Source organism: Balaenoptera musculus, chromosome 8 (assembly GCF_009873245.2).
Source record: "Balaenoptera musculus isolate JJ_BM4_2016_0621 chromosome 8, mBalMus1.pri.v3, whole genome shotgun sequence".
In the NCBI taxonomy this organism is placed as follows: Eukaryota; Metazoa; Chordata; class Mammalia; order Artiodactyla; family Balaenopteridae; genus Balaenoptera; species Balaenoptera musculus.
The window spans coordinates 98,396,891-98,420,582 of NC_045792.1; the positions used below are offsets into that span (position 1 = coordinate 98,396,891).

The following is a 23,692-nucleotide window of genomic DNA, read 5'->3' on the forward strand; positions in this document are numbered from 1 at the left end:
TAAAAATGTCTTTTGCTACATCAAGAACTTTATAGAAAGTAAAGGATGAATAAAAGTCAAGGAAGATTTGGTTCTTGGGAGGTTAAGCAAGTTAAACTGTGGGAATCAGGGATTTCAATTGTAAAATGAGAGAACTGGTATAGATTATTTTTAAAGACTCTTTCGTGGCTAAAGAGTCTATGACTCTGTAATGTTAGCTTCAACCGTCCAGGACTCTTAATATTTTAATTTTTCTTTCCATACACATAAAAGCTAAACAAATTATCTCATGCACAAAGGGAGACTCCTATTTAAAATAATTCAATCATGATTCCTTTTTCAAAAGGATAATCTACCCTGATGTAAATAATTGTCCTTATATATGTGTTTTCACATTCTGTTTTTGGACATTTCAGAAAGGAAGTCTTCCTGTGCCTTTACTGTGCTAACTTGAGCTTCAGGTCTTACTCACAGTGTCTTTCCTTCATGAGGACATTCATGCAGGGAGACAGTGGGTGTTGTTAAAAACCAAATGAGCATTTTGTCTCCATTTGAGAGATTTCCCTTGTGGACGTGAAAAGTTCCCCATGGTAATTTGTATTCTGTAAATTGATGTCTTACTGGCAACAAGACATCTCCTTCTGAGTAGCTTATGTAAATGAATACTCACATGATGTCAGATTGAAATGTATCTGCTGTAGGACTGGGAGGTTGGAGGACAGGAAATTAAACAACGAATGGACCTAAAGGCTTGGACGTGGATGGGGTGGACAGAGTGGGGGAGCTCAGGAGCCAAAAGTGGGAAGTACAAGAACAGATAAGTGAGAGCTATTGCAGGACTCTCAGCTGTATAAAACACGCATGCATTATGATGGGCATGTTTGCATACTTTATTTCATGGTGTCTTCACAGTTTATCCTGTATGTTGGGTTCAAAGAGATCAAATGACTTTTTCAAGGTCACACAACTGATAAGAAGGGTAAGAATCTTCATCCAGCTCTTGATACTAGAACTAGGACCTTCATACTCATTTGCAGTCAACTGTAGTGCTAGTTTGAGATGACTTCAATAGAAAACGTAATATGTAGTCATTAGGCCTTTAACTCTTAGAAGATCCACATACTTTTCTGCCTAAACTGGGATATAGAGGCAGAAAGAAACATGCCCAGAAACACACCTTACTAGGTACTGTAACAGTTTTAATATAAAAGCTATAGACTTTAATTTTTCATAGGGATCTAACTGCTTAGTGGTGAGGGAAGTTCTTGCTTGGGCTGAAGATGGAAAGAGGTTGAGGAAAAAAAGGAAGAAAAAGAGGAAGAGGAGAAGGGAAAAGAGGAGCAGGAAGAAGAGGAAAAGAAGTGAATGATATCTATCAAGTAGGAAAAGAAGCTGAGCTCTGAGCGGAACACACTCAATGCTCGGATAGATGCTTCCCAGACTCATCTCCAAATCTGGGTACCTTGAGCTCTGTAACTTCTATAAGTCACTGAGAAGGACTCCTTGGTGAAGTGGATCCTGGCCATTCAAGGCTGTTCTTCTGTGTGTTACTGGAAAATCCTCACTGCTAAGGCAGGGAGGTGGGAGGATGGATGAGGCAAGTCTAGGTTGTCAAGGCCTTGGATCCAGAAGAAGCTCCCAATCCCTTTAGGTGATGGTGACCATGTGCTTGAGAAAGTTTTTCCTACAGATCAGCCTAATGTCCCTCTTTGCTTCCCTCTCCACAAGACCCATGATCAACCCTCTTCAGACCAAGGCTGCCCTGTGCATAATGGAGTTTGAGCATCTCGAAACTAATATGACCTTCTAAGCTCCCTGATTTAGCCCACCAAGATTTCTGGTTTTCACATTTAAGATAAAAAAAAAAAATTTTTTTTTGAGATCTTGAAATCATGAAATTCGTGGCAGCTTAGACTAATCGTAGCTATAAACATCAAGCAGTTGATATGTGAGAAGTGAAATTAATCACCGCTCCCTTCCCACCCACACACATCCGCTCACACCATTTAGCTCATGAAACAAGACCTGAAGGTACACTTGTGCTGTGCATCATCAGGCCATTCCCATCTTAAGAAGTACATTAACACAGGCTTTTTAATTTTTGCTGCATCTAATTACAGAACATCTGAATAGAACAGGGATCCAGAGGTGAACTGAATTATTGAAAAAACAGAAGCAATGAGGGCACAAAAATCTATTGTGTGAATTCATAATAGATTCACCAAACTTAAGGATGCCGAGAAATGCAAGCATTTAATTCAGAAGACAAATATGCCTTCTCAAGGCCCTTGGAAAAAAATGTTTTTTCTTTAACCTTCTGTAAGTTTTGGTTATTATGTTAGACCAAGGCCAAAAGCATAGAACAGAGTGCAGGAACTCTAAAAAGAGATACACTTATTCAGGTTAAAGTTTAAACAATTTATCTACTGAAACATACATACACAAGGTGGCTTATTGTTTTCTACCAAAGTTGTCCTAACACTTTAACAGAAGGAGATGGAGAATACAAAAGTACACAGCCTATGAGTGAGGATGGGAATGAGAGTGGGCGCAGAAGCATCGGGGTTAGAAGGATCTCATACTGGGTCACCTGACTCTTGGTCCAGTGCCTTGTCCTTTCAATTATAACCTTCTCTGAGACATTATTAAAAATATTGAAACATCCTTTGTCAGCATTAGACACTTTAACTTTCAAACTCACAGATCAAAGAAACGAAAAGCATAAGGCTGTGCCTTCCAGTTGACAACTATTATTCAATGAAGACGTAGTCCTTACACCACACTTTAATAACAAATGGAAAATTTCTTCCAATTAAAATAGGGAGAGGGAAAGTCAGTGCATTCAGTTTATGCTTTGATCTTCGGCTTTACACCGTGTCAGGAAACTAATGCAGGAAGAATTTTAAACATCCCAGGGTGTTGTTCACTAAATATAAGGTTATTTTTCTGAGTGAGACATTTCAGAGGGCTGCTTTTTTACCACTTTTCCTAACAGCAGAAGTAACCACTGTTCTTGGAGAAGAAAGAACTGAAATCTGCCAAACCTCAAAAGTTGAGGTGGCATCTAGGTCTGGGGGGAAGGTTTATCCCTTAGTTACCTGCCTACTTCCTACTCACACTTAAAGACTGGGAATTAAGTTTGTTGAGTATTTTCCAGAGAGCATGTTTCACTTCTTTGTTCCTAAGACTGTAGATCAAGGGGTTCAGCATGGGAATCACCACCGCGTAAAACACAGATGCTATTTTGTCCATGTCCACGGAGTGGGTGGAGCTGGGCTGTAAGTACAGGAAGATGATTGTTCCATAGAAAATGGAGATGGCCGTGAGATGGGACGCACAGGTGGAGAAGGCTTTCCTCCTTCTTTCCGCAGAATGCCTCCGTCAAACGGCAACCTATACGAAGAAGTAAGAGATGAGGATGACCAGGAGGGTGAAAAAGACATTGAAGCCCACGACAAAGAAGACCACCAGCTTGCTCATGCATGTGTTGGAGCACGAGAGAGCCAGGAGTGGAGGGACTTCGCGGAAAAAGGGATTCATCTCATTTGAACCACAGAAGGAGGGTCTGAAGGTGTCTGCTGTGTGGATGCAAGCATTGAGGAAGCCACAGACATAGGAGCCCATCGTCAGGAGCGCACACACACCTGCTGTCATGGTGGTGCTGTAATGAAGGGGCCTACACAGCATTGCATGGCGGTCACAGGCCATGGAGGCCAGGAGGTAGCACTCGACGGTGGCAAAACCCACAAAGAAGAAGGACTGAGCAGCACATCTATTGTGGGAGATGAGTTTGCTTCCTGAGTGCAGTGCAGCCACTGTCTTGGGAGCTACGGCTGATGAGTAACCCGGATCGACAAAGGAGAGGTTGCTGAAGAAGAAGTACATTGGAGTGTGGAGGTGGGAGTCTGAGTAGATGACCAGCATCACCCCCCCCCAATTCCCAACCAAAGTGATGAGGTAGATGAACAAAAATACCAGGAGGAGGGGAACCTGGAGGTTGGGGTCATCTGTTAATCTCAAGAGGATGAACTCTGTTGCTTCTGTGCTATTCTCCACTGAGGTTAACTTCAATTTAGCCTGGCAATTAGAGAAGAGGAGCCAGTGAAACAGATGAAAGTATAGAGGGATGATGTAAAAATAGAAAACTAATATATATTGAGAAAGTACTCTGTGTAAGGCACCTGTTAGACCCTTCTATTACATTACAGCATTTAATCCTGTGAGATAAGTACTATTATGCCTACTTTCTTGGGAGCTTAATATTGACGAGAATAACCTAATTAGTAGGGGTCAGAGTTTAATTCACATCTTTATACTTCTGAACCCAATGTCCATACACTCAGAGCTTGAATTATTCTACCTGTTTACATCATATGAAACAAAATATGATATGTCTGGTAGCCTAGCTTTTAAGATTTTGTTTATTCAGTTTTTAAAAAATCAAAAAGAGAATAGTATGAAGTAAAAAGTATAAATCCCTCATTCCTTGTTTTTTTATTCCACTCCTAAGAGTACAGCCTCTACAGAGATTTCCTGATATTTTGTATGCCAATAGAATTATGTGGTATTAAGCACAGTAAGAGCTTACTGTATGCCAGGCACTGCTCCAAGAGCTTTACTTGAAGTTAACTTATTTAATCCTCAAACCAACTCTTTGGGGTTGATCATATTATTTTCCTCATTTTACACAAGGAGAAACTGTATAAATGTGTAAACTGTGCAAAATATACCCAAGGAGTATATATGATAATACTCTTATTTCAAAATGTTCACCTTTTTCAACAATGCTTCATGATATAAAATATGTAAATAGAGCATTTTGCTTTTTACTTAGATTATTTCCAGTTGTCAGTATATTTTATACTTGGTCTCTTTTTTCTGGCTACTATCTGCTCCTAAAATCTAGCAGCTTTTAGATGAAGACTGGAGAGCTATTATTATGAAATAATAGTAATAATAATAAGATGAAGAAGAAGGAGGGGGTGTAGGAGGAGGGAGGGGGCAGGAGGAAGAAGAGGAAGAAGGAGAAGAAGAGAAGAAGAGAAGAAGAGGAAAATATCGCCCAAAGTCACATAACTGGTAAGTCTTGAAAGTGGAATTAAAACCTTGGTCTCTCTGATATCAAATCCAAAGCTCTTAACTACAATTTTAATGTCTTTATAAGTTTATCCCTCAACAGTAATTCAATTGTATTTTATATTTATATATTTAAATTGAGATTATACCTCTCCACTTCCTATCAGAAGTCTTTGTTATTGATCCGGATTACAATTAAGTTCTCCCTTCTCTGCTCTCCCAAAGCACTTGAGATTTGAGTGATTCACACAATTAGTTGAGCAACCACGCAGCCTACCATGACCCCTTGATCACATACCTAAATATTTGGTGAATTAATTAGAACATCAATAGCAAAGTGTTTAAACATTTTTCATGCTAACTAACCCCACAACAAACAGCTTCTTGTTCTCTTGTCTAGCTGGGTCCACCTTTTCTGCCAACATATTAGCTAAGATTCGTAGTGTAAAAAATATTCAGAATTAACAGTGAGACTGGGGATGGGCAGGCCTGGTGAAAGACTTGTGTCCTAATTCTAGTGATCTGTCTCTCTCTCCTATTGTTTTCCCTCAGTCTGATGTGCTTATAGGTTTGTCCTGTCCCTGGTGGCAGAATGGGTGGCAACAGGCTCAGACAGAGGAAGAGAGAAAAGATGTGAAGGAAGGAGAGAAAGGGAAAAAGAAGGGATTTAAGGGAGAAAAGGCTTCAGCTCTGCTTGGCCTTGGTTAATCTGCAACTGCAGTGATCAGATTGGGTAAGGAGCCTTTTTCATACCACAAAAGGAGGCAGCCCAGCCTGTCATGTTCGGATGACGATTACACACACGAGTGTCGCAGCTGGTATCACAAGACTGGCTCAGCCAGTTTGGAAATGCTATTGGTCAGGAACCATGATAAAACTCCAGTCCTGGTTTCCATTTTCCACCTTTATAAACAGTGCTCCAGGGAATACCCTTGTAGATGTCCTCTCATGCCCCTTTCTTTTTCCTTAAGATAAATTCCTAGGATTTTACATTTTTATCCTTCTTTTGCTTATTGACAGATTTCCATTCAGTAATGTGTGCACTAACTTTCCAACCAGCAGCACTTTCATTACATCTAGCCAGTCCTTCATTTTTCTTTTTTTCCTTTCGACTTTTGTCATGTGTGCGTACTCTGTAACTTAGCAGACACAATATCCTATCATCTATGACAGGCAGTTTCCTGATATTACATATTAGGAAGCTGGGGCCTCTTAACTGCAATATCTGTACAAAGCCCCAGAGCAGGAACTATCAACCTCATGACTATTAACATTATGTGCTGGATTAAAAAAAGAATGAAATAATGCCATTTGCAGCAACACAGATGGACCTAGAGCTTGTCATACTGAGTGAAGAAAGTCAGACAGAAAAAGACAAATATCATATGGTATCGCTTCTACGTGGACTCTTTAAAAATGGTACAAATGAACTTCTTTACAAAACAGAATTAGAGTCACAAATGTAGAAAGCAAACTTATGGTTACCAAGGGGGAAACAGGGAGGGGGAGGGATAAATTGGGAGATTGGGATTGACATATACATGCTACTATATATAAAATAGATAACTAAATAAGGACCAACTGTATAACAGGGAACTCTATTCAATACTCTGTAATGACCTATATGAGAAAAGAACCTAAAAAAAGAGTGGATATATGTATATGTATAACTGATTCACTTTGCTGTACAGCAGAAACTAACACAACATTGTAAATCAACTATACTCCAATAAAAATTAAAAAAAACATTATGGGCAGGACAGTTCTTTGGTTGCAGGCGGGGGTGAGGCAGGGCAAAGGCTGCCCAGTGCATTGCAGGAGCTTTAGCAGTATCCCTGGCCTCTATCCACTAGATGCCAGGAACATAGTCCCTTCCCGAGCTGTGACAGACAACGATGTCTCCAGATACTGCCAAATGTCCCAAACGTCCACAGGGTCATCCCTGGTGGAGAACCACTGTTCTAGAGATTATAAAACTCTATCTGTGTTCATAGTTTATTAAATCACAATTCCATGAGTTATGTATATTATATATTTTACAGCATACATATATATTACAGACCCATATTCATGTATAGATGTATATATATGAAGAAACTGAGACTTGGTGAGATAAAGCAGTTAGTTCAAGATCTAGCGCTCCAGACAAATATTGCTGCTCATTGGTGGGGTAGTCTAGGAAGGGAAAACTGCTTGCCAAGTACTGTGGTCATTCAACTAAAGAGATACTCACCTTCCTGTTTCATAAACCAACCTCTTCCCCAACACGAGGTAGGGTAAACGATGCAGAAAAACTCCAAAAATGAAAGGCAGCTGACTTAGTGTGGATTCTGAATTCTATTCCAAAACACCTTCTCAAATGTTTATTTAATCAATTTTCTTGGTTAATACTAACCACCCAATTATATGTACCTAAGCTGTAGGTCTGATTTCTAACAGTTATCACGCACTCCCTATATTGAATTGCCCCAGACTGCCATCTTCATATATTATCAATTAACATTCAAAGTATTTCTATGTTCTCTTGATGGACAACACTTTCTATCATGCATTGTGTCACTATTAATAAATGTGTCTGGATCCAGAGCAGCAAAGAGAATTTGGAGTCAGGGCAGAGAGAGGAAAGCCTTGCTTTGCCCGGCACCATCCCTGAAGGCCTGAATCTAAATTCCATTGCTGCCACTGCTGCTGTGTTCCCTTCCACCAAAGTCCTACAAAGGCCAAGCTTTTCTGCATAGGCCTAAAATAAATATCAGAAGGAGCCTTGAAAAAGTAAAGACATTTAAAAAAATATTTAAAGATAGTCTGTGATCAACTGCTTTATTTAATAAATAATAAATATGAGGGAATTCCCTGGTGGTCCAGTGGTTAAGACTCTGCACTTTTACTGCCGAGGGCCCGGGTTCAATCCCTGGTCAGGGAATTAAGATCCCACAAGCCGTGTGGCCTGGCTAAATAAATAAATAAATAAATAACAAATAAGAAAGTGTGTTGAAAACTGAAAACCATTAAAACTTCAAGGATTAAGGGATTATAAAAGTAGAAACCACCAAGACAGATAATCTGAAAATAAAAGTATTATCAAAATTGTTTCTAAAGGTGTTTGAAGAATCACCCTCAGCCATCACATCCCACTGGGGGATTTCCAAAAGAAGATTCTCAACGGAAAACCATAAGACTAAATTCCACGAAAAAAGAGACAGTAAAGGATTAAGGAAGATAAAATATGAAAAAATCTAGCCACTGTGTGGTCTATGGTGGGTGCTCAATACAAACTAATTTATCTTTTCATTAAACTATCCGTAAATCAATAGAAAACAAACTTACGGTTACCAAAGGGGAAAGGAGGTGGGGGAGGGATAAATTAGGAGTTTGGGATTAACAGATACAAAATATAAAATATTTTATCTATATATAAAATAGATAAATGACAAGGTCATATATATTTATATATTATATATACATATATTATATATATATTATATATAATATATGTATATATAACTGAATCACTTTGCTGTATACCAGAAACTAGCACAACATTGTAACTCAACTATACTTCAACAAAAAAATATTTTAAAAAACCATCAGTCAATCATATGAACTTGAGTCCCAGATTTTATTAACACCAGCTGGCAGCAGCATTCTACCTAGACATGACTATGTCAGTTTCTGTTTAAGAAAAGATGACCCAAAAATTACCTAGGAGAGGTTCATTGTCTCAGTTTTTCATGTGGCAGAGGAAAGTGGGGAAAATGGAATTGAGTCCTTTTTTTATACCTACTTCTGAGCCCCTTTCTCCTAAAAAAACCCATTATTGTTACCCACAGTACGAAGAATGTTGAAAAAAAAAAAAAGTCAGGGAAAACATACCTAGTTCCTTGGGAATTCTGAGACCTTAATTCAGAACTGCCTTCAACTACGGGGGTTTTGGAAGCCTGCAAAAGAAAAGAAAAGCTGTTCAGTCTCAGAAGACCTCAGATTTCAAAGCGTAAAAGATTTCCTGAAGTTACGAAGTGTAAAAGCAGTTCAGCTGCGTTCGCTGCTTGTTTCAGAGCGTGAGTGGTACCAAACTGTATGAGAGGCCTGGGATCGGCCAGAAGCTGGCATCTATGTAGACGTGGGAGCCTCTGGAGGGACTCAACCCCAATCCAGAGCTCAGTAACGTGCAAACGAGTAATCAAAACACCACTTTCCTGAGGGAATGAAACATTATCGTGATGTGGAAAGGCTTAAAGGCCCAGGGGGAGCTCCAGGCCTTCAAGCAAGGGCTAAAATGATTGGTGATCAAGTTCCAGCAAAAATGCCTTCAGGGGCTTCCCTGGTGGCGCAGTGGTTGAGAATCTGCCTGCCAATGCAGGGGACACGGGTTCGAGCCCTGGTCTGGGAGGATCCCACATGCCGCGGAGCGACTGGGCCCGTGAGCCACAACTACTGAGCCTGCGCGTCTGGAGCCTGTGCTCCGCAACAAGAGAGGCCGCGATAGTGAGAGGCCCGCGCACCGCGACGAAGAGTGGCCCCCACTTGCCACAACTAGAGAAAGCCCTCACACAGAGGCGAAGACCCAACACAGCCAAAAATAAATTAATTAATTAATTTTTTTTAAAAATGCCTTCAAAGGAGCTGCAGGGTCCAACCATCCCCACTCAGCCTATAGAAGACGTCCTGTGAGAATTTGGGATTTGGCATTTTCTCTAAGACTAAACGGGGAGAAATTTTCATTTTAATTTCATCTTTATTTAAAATTAGAATTAAAATTTCTAATTTTAAATATAGATGATAGACTTCATCAAAATTTCCATTTGCCTAAATCCAACTCTAAGGAATCTCAAATTACAAGGACTTTTATGGATCAAAACAGTTTCATGAAAGTTTTTTCCAATCAACTTGATTTTAGATGAGCTTTAGCATGGAGCTTACAGGAAGCAGTCTTCTATACCAGCCCCTACTGAATGATCACATATTGGATGCTTCCTATGTTTCAGGCCCTTGCTAAGTACTATATGAGTGTGTTTTTTCACTTACTGTTCACCCAACTCTATGAGAAATGTATTGATATTATCTTTCCAGTTTTACAGTTGTGAAAACTTCAGTATATACCTAACACCCTAATCTTGGTTTCTAATAATAATCTCCAATAAAAGGAACCAGCATTTCTTGGAGAACTGACTGATTCCAAGACTAGAGCAAGGGATACAACACACGAACTTGGAGCAGCTTGTCACTCCAGGAAGTAAGGAGATGCTCAAGTCTGTCTGACTTGAAGTCTACATAGTTTTACACTGTGCTCTACTGCTCCTTTTGGAAATCAGTGTAGAAGAACAGGGCTGCTCTCAGAATCCAGAAAAGGGTCCTGCTTCCCACAGGGACTCACAAATGCATGTTCCAATAGAGTCAGCTACAAAAGTGAAGCTTATTTCCATTTTTTTCTTTTCCTTTTATAAAAAAATTTCTGTTAGAATAAATTTAAAATTTTTTGATAAAATAAGAAGTGGCCAAGTAAGTGACAAGCTAGGTGTTAAGAGGCCGAGGATGTGTTTGCACCACTCTTCAAATTTTGTAGGATCTAATCTTCTGACCCACACGTCAAACCTGAAGACTAGACTTTCCTCATTGTTATTTTATTTGATCACTATAACAACCAAAGGGAGGATGGAGAGAGAAAGAGGGAGAGAAAAAGGGAGAGAGATTAAAAAGAGAGAGAAGAAGAAGAAGATGAAGAAGAAGAAGAAGACGAAGACAAAGACGAAGGAGGAGGAGGGGGAGGGGGAGGGGGGAGGGGGAGGAGGGGGAGGGGGAGAAGAAGGAGGAGAAGAAGAGGAAGAAGAAGAAGGAGAAGAAGGAGAAGAAGAAGGGGAAGAAGAAGGGGAAGAAGAATAGCAAGAAGAAGGAGGAGGAGAAGGGGGAGGAAGGAAAGGGATGAGGAAGAAGAACAAGAAGGAAAAGAAGGAAAAGAAGGAAAAGGGAAGAGAAGAGGGAAGGGGAAGGGGGAGAAAGGAAAGAGAGAGAAAGAGAAAACTTCACCTTGTAGGTCCAACATCTAACAACTGAGACAATCTAGCCAAAACATCTGACTCTATAAAATAATTTAGTACTCTCCTTTATCTGCGTTTAATATTCTAAAAAAATTAAACTGCTTAAAATGAAGACTATTAACATGGTAAAATGGAATAGTACTGGCTCTTGGCAAGTGAGAGACCTAGAATCTGCTGCTTACTAAACGGATAACTCATCACTTCTTCGTGCTCCTGAACTTATCTTCTTCCTCTTCCCTCCCAAAGGCTCTTAATTCCTATGGGGATACTTCTACTTTGACTTCTGTGGCTCCTTCACCGTTGGGCTCCTCACAAGATCAAGCTGTGACTTCACCTTCAAATAAGTATACTTTGGGGTTTTAGAAAAATAAAGGGGAAGAAAGGGGTCAATTCTGACTTCGGGGTTAGTTCAAGGCCAGGTATCTCTGAGTTAATGCTGCCACCTTGCGGCCATTGCAAGCCTTTCCTGCGAGGATTACAAGAAGAGTGAAGAAGCTACCAGTCTATCTAAAAAAGTTAGTTTTATGGACACATGGGATGTCAGCACCTTTTAAGACTTAAGAGACCACTAAGTGTTAAGGTACCCAAGACACCATGGCTCAGAGGTGATAAGTACAGTCCCTAGAGCTAGATGCACGGGTTCAAACCCCAGCTCTCCCCGCCAGTGCCTGAATGGCTCGGACAAGTCACTTAGCCTCTCTATTCCTCTCTTTCTCATTATGGGATTGTTGTGAGAATTAAGTGAACGGATGTAAAGTACTTAGAATACTGAACACTGTATAACTATGTGTTATCTTGTAAATATCTAATTTTATCGAGGAATAAACAGGTTCATAGAGATGAAGTAATCAGCCTAAAGCCACTCCACTGATTAACAGCATGATTGAAACCCGTGCTCTAAGACTCCTGACTCATTTCCATCCATCAATTTCCCCAGAATTTCCCGAGCTTCTCTTGAGTCCTCAGCCCCACTGAGGTATCTGCACTCTCCGCGGATGACATCATCTTCTTTACTAAGATTGGGGCCACCTGATGTTAATGTCACCTCAGCCACTCCATCTAAATTCATGCTGCCTTCTGCCTTCCTAGCTCGGACCTTGCCCTCTTCTTTTCCCACCCCCTCCATCTATACCGTTGATCCAATCTCTACTTACTCTTGTGAGATCTTTACTGTAGCAATTAGTCCCATCCTTCATACCTTCTCTTACTTGCTCTTACCCCATGTGTCCACAAGCATGCTTAATTTACCCATCCTTTCCCCAAAACTCTCAAAAGGCTTTCTCCCGCCCTAATAGACACTTATGCTCTACGAGTATCCCTCCTTCTACCCTTACAGTTGTCATCTATATCATCTCCCATCCTATCATCAGTCTACTGCACCATAGCCTCAACTATTTCCACCTCCATTCTATTGAAACAGTATTCTTACAGGCCACTCCAGAACCTGCTTCACAGACATGCATCTAGTGTAGTCACGCGGGGACCCATGCTCAGAAGGGCCCCATCCTTGGGGTTTAATGCTCTGCAGTTGTCATCTTCAAATTATTAATAATTTTATCTTCAAATATGTATTTTGTAGATGAAATCTGATGGGACAATGGAGCGTGCGTGAGAAGCTTGGATCCTCACCTCATGCGTGGTCACACCTCCCTCTGCCTTGCATTCTCCCTTCAATCCACCATGTTCAAAACTTCGATGACCTTCCTGTTGCCTACAGATGAATGTGCAGCCTCTCCAGCCTGACGTTCAAAGCAAACTAGCTCCAACCAACTTTTGCAGTTTTATTTCTCTTCCTTTTTTCAGTTTAATTTTTATTTTATATTGGAGTAGAGCTGATTTACAATATATTAGTTTCCAGTGTACAGCAAAGTGATTCAGTTATACATATACATATATTCATTATTTTTCAGGTTCTTCTCCCATATAGGTTATTACAGAATATTGAGGAGAGTTCCCTGTGCTCTACAGTAGGTCCTTGCTGATTATCTATTTTATATAGAGTAGTGTGATTATGTTCATTCTCTTTATTACTACCAAGTATCCTACTTTATCCACGCACACCTGGAAAAGCACACCTTAGATCCTCAAAGGAGTTCCTTTCTCCACCTACCATATCAGGCACATTTTCCCCTTTGCCTTACTTCATGCTTCTCCGCCCTGCCTCACACCCCTGCACCAGGTTGGAATGCCCCAGTTTTCTTTTCCTGCTTCCACGTGAAGATTCAAATGAAAGCCATCTCTACCATGAAGTTTTTCTCTGAGGTTCTGAGAAACATGTGCGCCTCCTTCTATTTATATCACTTTTCCAAATTGCCTCCTTTTGTCTCCTTTCCCAGAACCGAATACTTCCACGTTTCCCACCTCCAGGTCCTTCGTCTTTCACTGCCTTGACCTCTGCTGCCAAGGAAGAAACCCTCCTGCATGGACAAGCTCATATTAGGGCTGAATGTGTGACTCTTCCTAGACTGTAAGCTCCTTGAAGACAGAGACTAAGTCTTACTATCTTAGGTTTTCCCCTGGAACCTAGAACAGTCCTGTAAACAGTAATTGCCTGCCGAATTATGCAAATCCTACCTGATTTTCTATTTAAGAAATTGGACTAGGAACAGGGATGTCATTTGAGGAGCTCACTTAGGGCAAATTTATTTGTCCTTAACTCACCAAACTAACATTCAGATCACCAGACGTGGTAATGTTAAAAAGCACTGTATGCTTCTCATTAAGAATAAAAATGCAAAGAATAAAAATGGAAAATTATCTATAAGAATAAAAATGGAAAATTATCTATAAGAATAAAAATGGAAAATTATCTATTTGTAGATTTGCAAACCCTGAGGGCTTCTTTGTTAGTGAAAAATAAAAAAGAAGCAGTTTAAACTGCTGCTTTGAAATATACCTCCCCCTCGCCTTTAAAGAGGAAACCAACAGCCATCGGCTGTATCACAGCACATTTGCATATGTAAACTCATAGAAGATGGACCAGCCTGATTCCTTAGGATAACACCTCATCTCAGCCTCCATCTCACCTGTCCCCTGTTGTATCTAGTTTGATTAGCTTCTTCATCTTAAGACTCCAATATCTCCATCTCTGTGACCTTCGTCCTCTCAGCACACAAACATCCAAAAAATACTTCTCAACTCTGATCATCCTTAGAGCTACCCTTCTAACGCAGCTTTAGTTTCCACAATATATCTCAAAAGAGATGTTCATGTCCACTGAGTGAATGAACAAAGAGATGATAAAAAGTCAAATGATACTGCACAAGGTAACAGAACTAGTAAGCAGTAGAGCTGGACAGAAGCCTACATCTGAAGTCAAGACCCACATCATAAAGCCGTCCCCAACTTCCCTGGTGGCGCAGTGGTTAAGAATCCACCTGCCAATGCAAGGAAACGGGTTCCAGCCCTGGTCGGGGAAGATCCCACATGCCGCAGAGCAATGAAGCCGTGGGCCATGCCTACTGAGCCTGCACTCTAGAGCCCGCGAGCCACAACTACTGAAGCCCCCACCCTCTAGGGCCCACGTGCCGCAACTACTGAGCCCGCGAGCTGCAACTGCTGAAGCCCACATGCCTAGAGCCCGTGCTCTGCAACAGTAGAAGCCACTGCAAGAAGCCCGCGCACCCCAGCGAGGAGTGGCCCCCGCTCGCCGCAACTATAGAGAAAAGCCCGTGCACAGCAACAAAGACCTAACACAGCCAAAAAATAAAATAAACAAATAAATTAATTAAATAAAAAATTGCAAAAAAAAAAGCTGTCTCCATCTTTTAACTAAAGTTCAAATACATCAGTCCCAAATGAGCCATAAACCCATGCCTTAGTGTGTTTACTTGAAGGAAATGGGCTTACTACTCGACAAGCAGAAACCATTGCATCTGCATTGGTCAAGATCATGGAGGCCAACATGGATCTCATCTACAAAGATATGTCACCAAGATGCAGCAGGACATCATTCTTCGGCAGATAATGTCTCAGGTTGCTAATGTGAAAAAGGATATGATTATTATGAAGAGGAGCAAATTTCCATCCTTCAAAGCAGAAAATGAGAAAATGAAACTTGAACTATATCAATTAAAACACGTTATGGATGAAGAGATAAAAATCAGAACAGATACAAAATTAGATTTCAATGTAGAAAAGAGCAGAATCAAAGAACTATATTCATTGAACAAAAGAAAGCTGCTGGTAATGAGAACAGAAATAGTGATATTACATCTCAGCAAGATCAGACCCCCATTTAGATAGACACTGAGGTTGCTGGCCTCAAAACCATGCTAAAGTTGTACAAGCTTGATAATATTAAATAGTTAGCAGGGTCTATATTTTTGTGCCTAATGTAAGTCTGGGATTTTATGACCTGTGTATATAATAAAGTGTCTATTAAAAAAAAAAAGATCAAAAAAAAAAAAGGATCAAAATTTGCCTGTTGATGAGTCTGGAATTACATAACAGAGTGAAGCCACCAAGCTTATGACCAGAAAGCATGTGGAATTGTATCTTTGCCACTGTATCCTTTTAAGTAATATTATGGACTGAATTGTATCCCAACAAAGTCCATGTGTTGCTTTGCTGTTTATCTGAAACTAATGCAACATTGTAAATCAACTATACTTCAATTAAAAGAAAAAAAAAGACTATGTGTTGAAGCCCTAATTCCCAATGTGTCTGTGTTTGGAGATATGGGCTTCAAAGAGGTAATTTAGATTAAATGAGGCCACAAGGGTGGGACCCTAATCCAACAGGACTATTGTTCTTCTAAGAAGAGGCAGAGACACCAGGGAGACACATGCACAGAGGAAAGGACACGAGAGGACAGAAGAGAGAAGGTGGCCATCAGCAAGACAAGGAGAGAGAACTTACGAGACACCAAACCTGTCGACACCTGGATCTTGGACTTCCAGCCTCTAGAACTGTAAGAAAATAAATTTCTGCTGCTTCAGTCATCCAGTCTGTGGTATTTTGGTAAAGCACCTCTGGCAAAACTAATACAAGTAATAATGATGCCTGGGAATTTCGCTTGAATTGTGGTTAAGCCATTGACAGGCAATGAACATCATGGCCTTGGAAGGTTCCTGAACTCTTTTCCCTTGGTTCTGCTTCCTTAACCTGGGTTCGCTGTTTTCTATCTACGGGAAGCAGCTAACTGGATGGATTTCCTGTGCCATGGAAATCATTCTGTCTTGAGCATTACTTTGTCAATATGTTGCTGCAAAGGAAGATTATCAGCTCACACTGAAGCTCTTCTCCTAATCTCCCAGCATTTTCAATTCCATCAGCTTTCATCCTTATCCCAAAAAAGATTTCTAAAATCGTACGTAAACAACTAAAAGCCTGCCATGGTTTCACAGTCTCCATGGAAATTCTGCAGAGGGAAGCTATACTGACTTCCTCACATATCTCTTGGACTATTTTGTTAATGCCTTTTATGTATGATTCTTGGAGGTTTACAGAGCTCTTTCGCACTTATTATCTTGGTTAATCCTCACAGCAAACCCACATGGGAGGTATTATTACCCACATTTAGCATATTATGAAACTGAAGTTCGGAGAAGATAAATAGCTTAACTAATGTTTACATAATTTGTAAGTGGTACAATTGGCCTGTGAACTTGGGTCTGTCTGATACCAAGGCTACAGTTCTTGCCACTATACCCCTAAACAACATAGGTTGCACCACTGGATCACCCTTCCTGCCCTAGTGCCCCTCACTCATCCCTTGAAAATTCACCTCATGGGACATATTTCTGAGATGTATTTTACACTGTTGAAGTAAAGCCTAAGAGAAAGTGTCCCAGGCAAGGGATACTAAACAGACATTGGCCTGCTTCTAGTGCTATCACTAAAATTGAGTGATCTTGGCCCATTCATGTCATTGATCATTTTTCCATAGGTAAAATGGAAATAATAATCCCATTGCCCACTCTCTTCCTCCCTAAATGCCCTCCACCATTACTACACTAGCTGTAAGCTAGTGTAATGCATTAAGCTTTCGAGAACTGGGAACATTTTAAAATTCTGCAAACAAATGGCTTACGACCCATTCCAAATGTGATCATCAGTGACTCGAAGACCTTTCCAGTGAATTTTTTTCTTACATGCTTACCTCCTCATAACTTTCCCCAACAGATGCTCTAAGTTTCCATATCTGGTGGTACTCATGGCCAGGGGCACGCTGATGCTTCCTCCTGCAAGCAGCTGTGACTCAGACTAAAGGCTTTCCTTGGTCAGAAGCATGTCCAGCTTGCACAGAGAGAGGCAGAGGTGGGGTGGGGGCACTGGCTGGCATCCCATGTGGTCTACAATCAACCTCCGAGGTCATTAAGAGTGTTGAGCTCCAATTTCCCATAGCAGCAACCCGTTCCTTAACGAACGCTGAACTGGCCCTTTGCTGTCTCATTCCCTCGCCCCCCGCCACCTGTACATCCAGCAACACCCTCCTAAATAGACTATTGCACACAAATTCTAGTCTCAGGGTCCACTTCTAGGAAAACCCAAACTAAAAGACACCCCAGGATGAGAGGTAGTGTCCCCAGGCAATTTGCATAAGGGAATTAACTGAGTGACAGGATCCCCATTACAACCATTCTTCCTCACAGAGTGTGTTGTATGTCACCCTTCTTGTTTCCCCATGTTTCCTTCTTTTCTGGAAGCTCTGGAAATTTCACCTTGTCCAGCTCACAAGCTCTCTTGTATATCCCATAACTTTCTCCCCTCCTTCTTTCCCTCTCTTTCAAAATTTTCAGATTATTTTAGGAAAATCTCTCTCCCTCTAAGCTCCCCCACCTTATTTTTGAGCCTCCGATATTTCTTAACTCACATCTGAAAATGCAAGGGCACCGGACAGGGAAAGTCACATTTTCCCAGTGTCACTGGACATAATGAAAACCATCACCCTCAACCTCCAGAGCACTAAAAAGTATCCCTACAATCTCCTCTCAGCATCACTATAAATGTCTTCTTTCTCTTCCTCAAGCTCTTATAAACCCAATTTTCTTCAAGTACCAACTTTCGGGATAAAGGTAAATATAATTCTCTTATAATTTTCCATTTTTTTTCCTTTTTTGTTTGCAAGTAAGGCATCAAGTTTTTTAAACTACTTTTCACTACAAATACACAGCACTACAGTAACATTAAAGGTTTAATCATTTTCTATGCAGGGGCGCTAGACAAAGCAGCAGATATAACATGATTTTCAACACATTTTTGCGTCTCAGAGGATGGCAGCACACTTCCCTCTTTTTTGCCCCCTTAGTGATGTTGATACACATTACTCAACTTTACTAGCAAATTGGACAGGAACAAGAAGTTTGTTTTCTAAATATATGAGCTATGCACAGGATGCCTCAGACTTAAAATACAGCACCTCACTGTGCTCTAATGTAAAAAGTACTGGGCAGTGAGCAGATAGTTTTTTGGTCTATTTGTTTTTCATGGTGACATGCAGTGTCCCTTCTGTACCACTATAGAGTTTACTTGTTCCTTTATTCATTTTTTCACAATACTTTAAGTTTACAAAAGAAAGACTATATCTGTTCTGCTTACTCAATTAATTGGTGACACAATTCCAACTCAAATTAGCTGAAGCAAGAAAAGAAAAGTTACAGCTTCCCAGTCTGAAGCTAAGATGCTGATACGCTATGACTGAGTGGCTCTAAAAAAAGAAGACATTGCCTCTCCATTATTTATCTCTACTTTCCTCTGTGTAGGCTTCGTTCTCAGGCTCCCCAAGTGATGCTAAAGATACTACTTCTCAGCAGCAAAAGGCTTTTAATATCCTCGGAGCCAGAATCCTAAACAAATCAGAGGGCCTCTTTCGCAATAAGTCCAGGGAAGGTCCTGGGGAGCAATCTGATTGGCTTTGCTAGGGTCACATGTCTACCCCTGATCCAATCACCTTGATCCAGAAGAACAAAGAACATTTACTGGTCAGGCCTGAGACTTGGGGCTGAGGGTAAAGTCAGCCCCACCTAAGCACATGGACTGAAAAATGGGAGCCATGCAGCTCCTTGTGGAGAAACTATACTGAAAAAAATGATGCTGAGAAATGTACTTCGATTCTATTTCATATCCCCAGTTAGTCCCGTCATATAATGCAACATAGCATATCAAAGTCCAAAGGCAAAAAAATCCAAAATCAAATTGTCTCACCAACTCTGAGTTGAAGTTTACAGGAAGTAAAGTCCTGTTTGATTTCTTGATTTGTTCATTCTCAGCTATAGGAGTTGTATCATTTACACCCGTGATCTGAGATATCTCTCACTGGAATTGGGATCGTTTTCCCAGGCAGAAATGTTATTCCTAGAATGCAATATTTGTTGAGATTTGGTGATACCTAAAATAGGGAGGCAAGATGGATTGTTCTGACCAGGATGGCAGAATGTCTATGCAATTATCAGAATCCATGGCCTGTCAACCTAAATGCAGTTAGGAGATGTCTTTTCACAGGAAGTTAATTTAAACACTATGCATTTACCATAACTGGGGAGGAGGAACCTCCTACATTAACAGCATTTTACCGAATAGATTTGAGAATAGATTTGAGACATTGCTGCCTCTGGGCATAATTATACATTTGTAACAAGCACAACTCAAGCACCAGCACTGATCTGAGAATTCTTTCTTCCTCCTCCAGGGGATCCCAGTAGATTTCCATTTCCCCTTTGACCTCTGGGTTCTCAGCACTTACTTGCTGCCCTGATGGAGAGTTTTATCTAATAACACAACCTCCACAATATTTTGAGGGCAAGTAGTCACCTTTTTAGTCTCATATTTTAGTGGCTGCCACCTCTGTCCTTATTAAGGACCTGCTCACACCTGAGACACTTGCCCCTAGAGAGAGTTGTCACTCCTTCTCACCTTTATTTCAGCTAGAAGATCTCCCTTCTCAGATTCTCACACTGAAGCTGCTTTTTGATGTTTCTTAATGCCGGGCTCCGCCCCACCCCCCAGGGCCTAGGGAAGATCAGTATCTCTGCCATATGTTGCTTTTAACATCCTGTTCCTGGCTCTCCTCTGCTTTTACATCCTGTAAGGTTCTCAGGCATGTTCCCTCAGGGCACTGGAAAGATCTAGCTTACCTTCCATATTATCTTGAAACTCAGAAGCTCTTTAATATTTTTGTTTTTGAACATATAGGCATATAAATTCAAGATTCATTGCCCTCTTTTTACCAGTACCCAGATTTTTCAATATTCACATCTCCTCCACAGAGCCCTTGTGTTTTTAGAAACTTAATCCTGCCCCTAACTCTGGAAATGATCTAGTTTGGTTTAAGGCAAGCTGCGTAGTACGATTCCCCAGCAAAAATCACTGGCGGGTATGTGACCTAACCTAGTACAGTTAGGATGATCTCGGGACTTTTGCTTGCAAAGACAGAGAAAAGTACTCTCTCTCCCTCTGCTGGTCACAAACAGGGAGCCTGTAGCCAGCAGCCGTCCTACAAGGTTACGTGCTAGAACTTGTATAGAAAAATGATTGCCATCTTTATTGAAGTATCACCTTGGAGGACTCTATACTTATTCCAAACAATCATTGGCCAAACTGAGGATTTCCTCCTTGAGAATAGAGTTCCCAATCTATGGCACATTCTTTTATAAAAATATATAGCCTCACAGGTGGAAAAAACCTGTCTTTTGAGGGTAGGTTTTACATTTTATTTCTTTAAATTAATTTTTATTGGAGTGTGGTTGCTTTACAATGTCGTGTCAGCCTCCCCTGCACAACAAAATGAATCAGCCATTCACATACAGAGATCCCCTCCCTTTTGGACTTCCCTCCCATTTAGGTTACCACAGTGCATTAGGTAGAGTTCCCTGTGTTTATATTTTAAAAGCTATAACTTACTCAGAACCAAAAGTAAACAGGTATATATCAGTGTGAGAATAGTATTTTTTTTAACAGGCGAACGTCAAAATTTTGAGTGGTTTCCTTGTTGCTAAAACCTGGGTCCTGAAGGCAGCATCTCCTTTCGAACAAATATATAACCACTTACTTTCATTATGAAAAGAAAAAGTTTTCACTTCCTAATTTCACCCTAGTAAACTCTGGTTTTTCTTCGAAACTTTTAAATACATAGATTCTACTGAAATCTCAAAACAGCTAATCCTTAAAAAAAAAAAAAAGTCAGCACCTGAATGTTCTCTCTTAAGGGTTAAAACCCAAGTTTCCTTTGTCAAATTCCCAAAGCTACCATATAAACATCTGCAAATGACATCACAGAGTCATATGCGGTAAAGACGATGTTTAGAAATCGAACATATATTTTGCTTAGTCTGGTGCTCTCAGCCAGCCAAACAGGACAAAAACCCAGCTGGCTCCCTACCTGGGGGGCCTCCCACATAGTCTGGATGCATTTGGAGTTCCTATTTTATAGAATTAACTGTTACTACTTCCTTTTAATTTTCAAAAGCCCCTCATCATCCGTTCCAATAAAGGAGACCAAAATGATAAAGCTTAGCAAGAATCATTTAATCCATTTCAGTTCTCCAAGAAATTCTGTGCCCACATTAATAATCTAAAGACACCAAATTCAGCCCTATTTTTAAAAATACCTCCAATGAAGGAGTTTTCCTCAGTAATTAAAAAAAATTTTTTTAAATACATTTATCTATTTATTTATTTTTGGCTGCGTTGTGTCTTCGTTGCTGCATGGGCTTTCTCTAGTTGCCGCTAGCGGTGGCTACTCTTCGTTACGGTGTGCAGGCTTCTCACTGCAGTGGCTTCTCTTGCTGCAGAGCAAGGCTCTAGGCGTGTGGGCTTCAGTAGTTGTGGCTCATGGGCTCAGTAGTTGTGGCTCGCAGGCTCTAGAGAGCAGGCTCAGTCGTTGTGGCGCACGGGCTTAGTTGCTTCGCAGCATGTGGGATCTTCCTGGACCAGGGCTCGAACCCGTGTCCCCTGCATTGGCAGGTGGATTCTTAACCACTGCGCCACCAGGGAAGTCCCTGAAAATTTTTTAATAACAAATAATCAAACAGTTATTTTTAAGATCATGGTAAGAGAGATATGGTATAGACCTTATCGAGATTTCTTTTGAAGAAGCATGGCTCCTTCTGAAGCTGACTTGAGATAGGACATGAGAAAGTCAGATTCCTTAATAGCCTGGCAAGCTTTTGTACAATTTTACTTATAATATTTTTCAGAGGAAAAAATAATTAAGTGGAGATTTTTTTTTTAGGTGGGCCTGGGATTTCCTAATCCAAACTGGAAAATGGTGAAATGAGGTTTTATAGCATCTTTCTTCAGAGATGCTCTAAGAACAGCCATCTTGTTTGTCTTTATGAGACAACTATGAATTAAGGAAGATGCATGTTTCATTTTTTTAAACAGCTTTATTGAGATATGATTGATATACAAGAAAATTGGACAAATATATACAAATTTATGAGTTTGGAGATATGCATACATATGCAAATATGAATTTGGAATTGCCTAGTGGAAATCACTTTTTCCATAGGTAAACAAAGTGATGAAAAACTTTTAAGAAGCTTTGCCATCTTTTAATCAATCACCGAAGTGCAAAAAATAAAATAAAGTGAATGTTATGAGCCCAAATTAAGAGAAAAGTTAGTGACTAGGAGTCCCCCCGTTTAATTTCTTTTGATTTAAACGAAGTGTCCATTGTATGGAAGTAAACAAGAGGTATGATACAAATTTAATTGCACATTGTGCCTGGTATATAACATGGGAAGCAGAAAGTTTATTTACCAAAGTAATATGACATTGAGCCATTAAAACCACAAGCTACTTTATTTATCAATGATGTCAGTATTCACAGTTGTCCAGTTAAAAATCTACTTTCTCTTGAAAAAGAAATACACTGAAGGGAAATGCAAGGAGCTTAAGAGTGATATCATGATTCCTAACAGCAAAATAAAGTCTGCAGCAGTGATTGTGAGAAAGTGAGTCACAGGGAAATGCGGGTAGCTTAAAAGACCCAGTTATGAGGGCCAGAAAAGAGAATATCTGAATAGAGTCATCATAGGGGTGAAAATGGAGAAATGTGAGTAAACCAGTGTGGAATGAATGTGTGCATGTGGAAAATACATCTGCAGAGGCACTAGACAACAGGTCCCAGATCTAAATTCAAATACCTGATAAAAAAAAAAAGTAAGACTTGAAATCAAAACTTAATACCACAAGCCTAGTCATGTAACATCTAGACGTCCCCTTATTTGTTCATCACCTTTGCTTTCTCTGTAAGCCTATTGAGCAGAAGGTCAGTAACTACAAATGTACTCTCTCCTCTCTTGGTTTAAATTTTATAGCAAATCAGAAGAGGGTGTGGGTTTAGCTGAGATTACAGTGGGAAGAGCTTATTGAAGCAGGGTTGACAGTAGGTCTTGTCATTCTGCTCTCTGAAGATTCCCTTTGACAGCTGCGTCAGGCAGAAAGCACATACAAAGTGCTCAGGATGGAACTTGTAGCCCATGGCACTGATGCAGCGACCAGTGATGGGCTGCCCACACCCGTGGCAAAGGGTTCCTCGGCGGTGATGGTAGTGGAGTTCACAGAAGGGACGTCCATCCAGTTCAAAGAAGGAGCCAGTAGAAAAACTGCTAAAGCAGTCCTGGGTGGGGTGGTGGAGAGAAGAAAAAGAAAAGGGA

The 23,692-nt window shown here is 40.5% G+C and overlaps 2 protein-coding genes, 1 non-coding gene and 1 pseudogene across 5 annotated transcripts in view; 2 read left to right on the forward strand and 2 right to left on the reverse strand.

The window, feature by feature from the left end:
• Positions 1 to 3,081: 3,081 nt before the first annotated feature.
• On the reverse strand, positions 3,082 to 12,216 carry LOC118899593 (olfactory receptor 1444-like). Its single transcript, XM_036861357.1, is given in 3 exon segments — positions 3,082 to 4,056; positions 9,069 to 9,251; positions 11,995 to 12,216. Coding segments are annotated over 3 exon segments (1,380 nt in total).
• On the forward strand, positions 7,906 to 7,978 carry TRNAK-UUU. The gene has a single exon. It is a non-coding gene; the product is annotated as a tRNA-Lys (tRNA).
• Positions 12,217 to 14,901: 2,685 nt separating the features above from the next.
• LOC118899594 lies at positions 14,902 to 15,459 on the forward strand (annotated as a pseudogene).
• Positions 15,460 to 22,397: 6,938 nt separating this feature from the next.
• LPXN (leupaxin) overlaps positions 22,398 to 23,692 on the reverse strand; it is a 43,769-nt gene continuing 42,474 nt past the window's right edge. For 2 of the 3 annotated variants that reach the window (XM_036862709.1, XM_036862711.1), the window contains one exon: positions 22,454 to 23,655. In XM_036862709.1, the coding sequence (XP_036718604.1) occupies positions 23,386 to 23,655 (270 nt within the window). In that variant the 3' untranslated portion in view covers positions 22,454 to 23,385. Of the gene's footprint in view, positions 23,656 to 23,692 lie in introns of all 3 variants that reach the window. The other variant, XM_036862710.1, reaches the window with a different exon arrangement.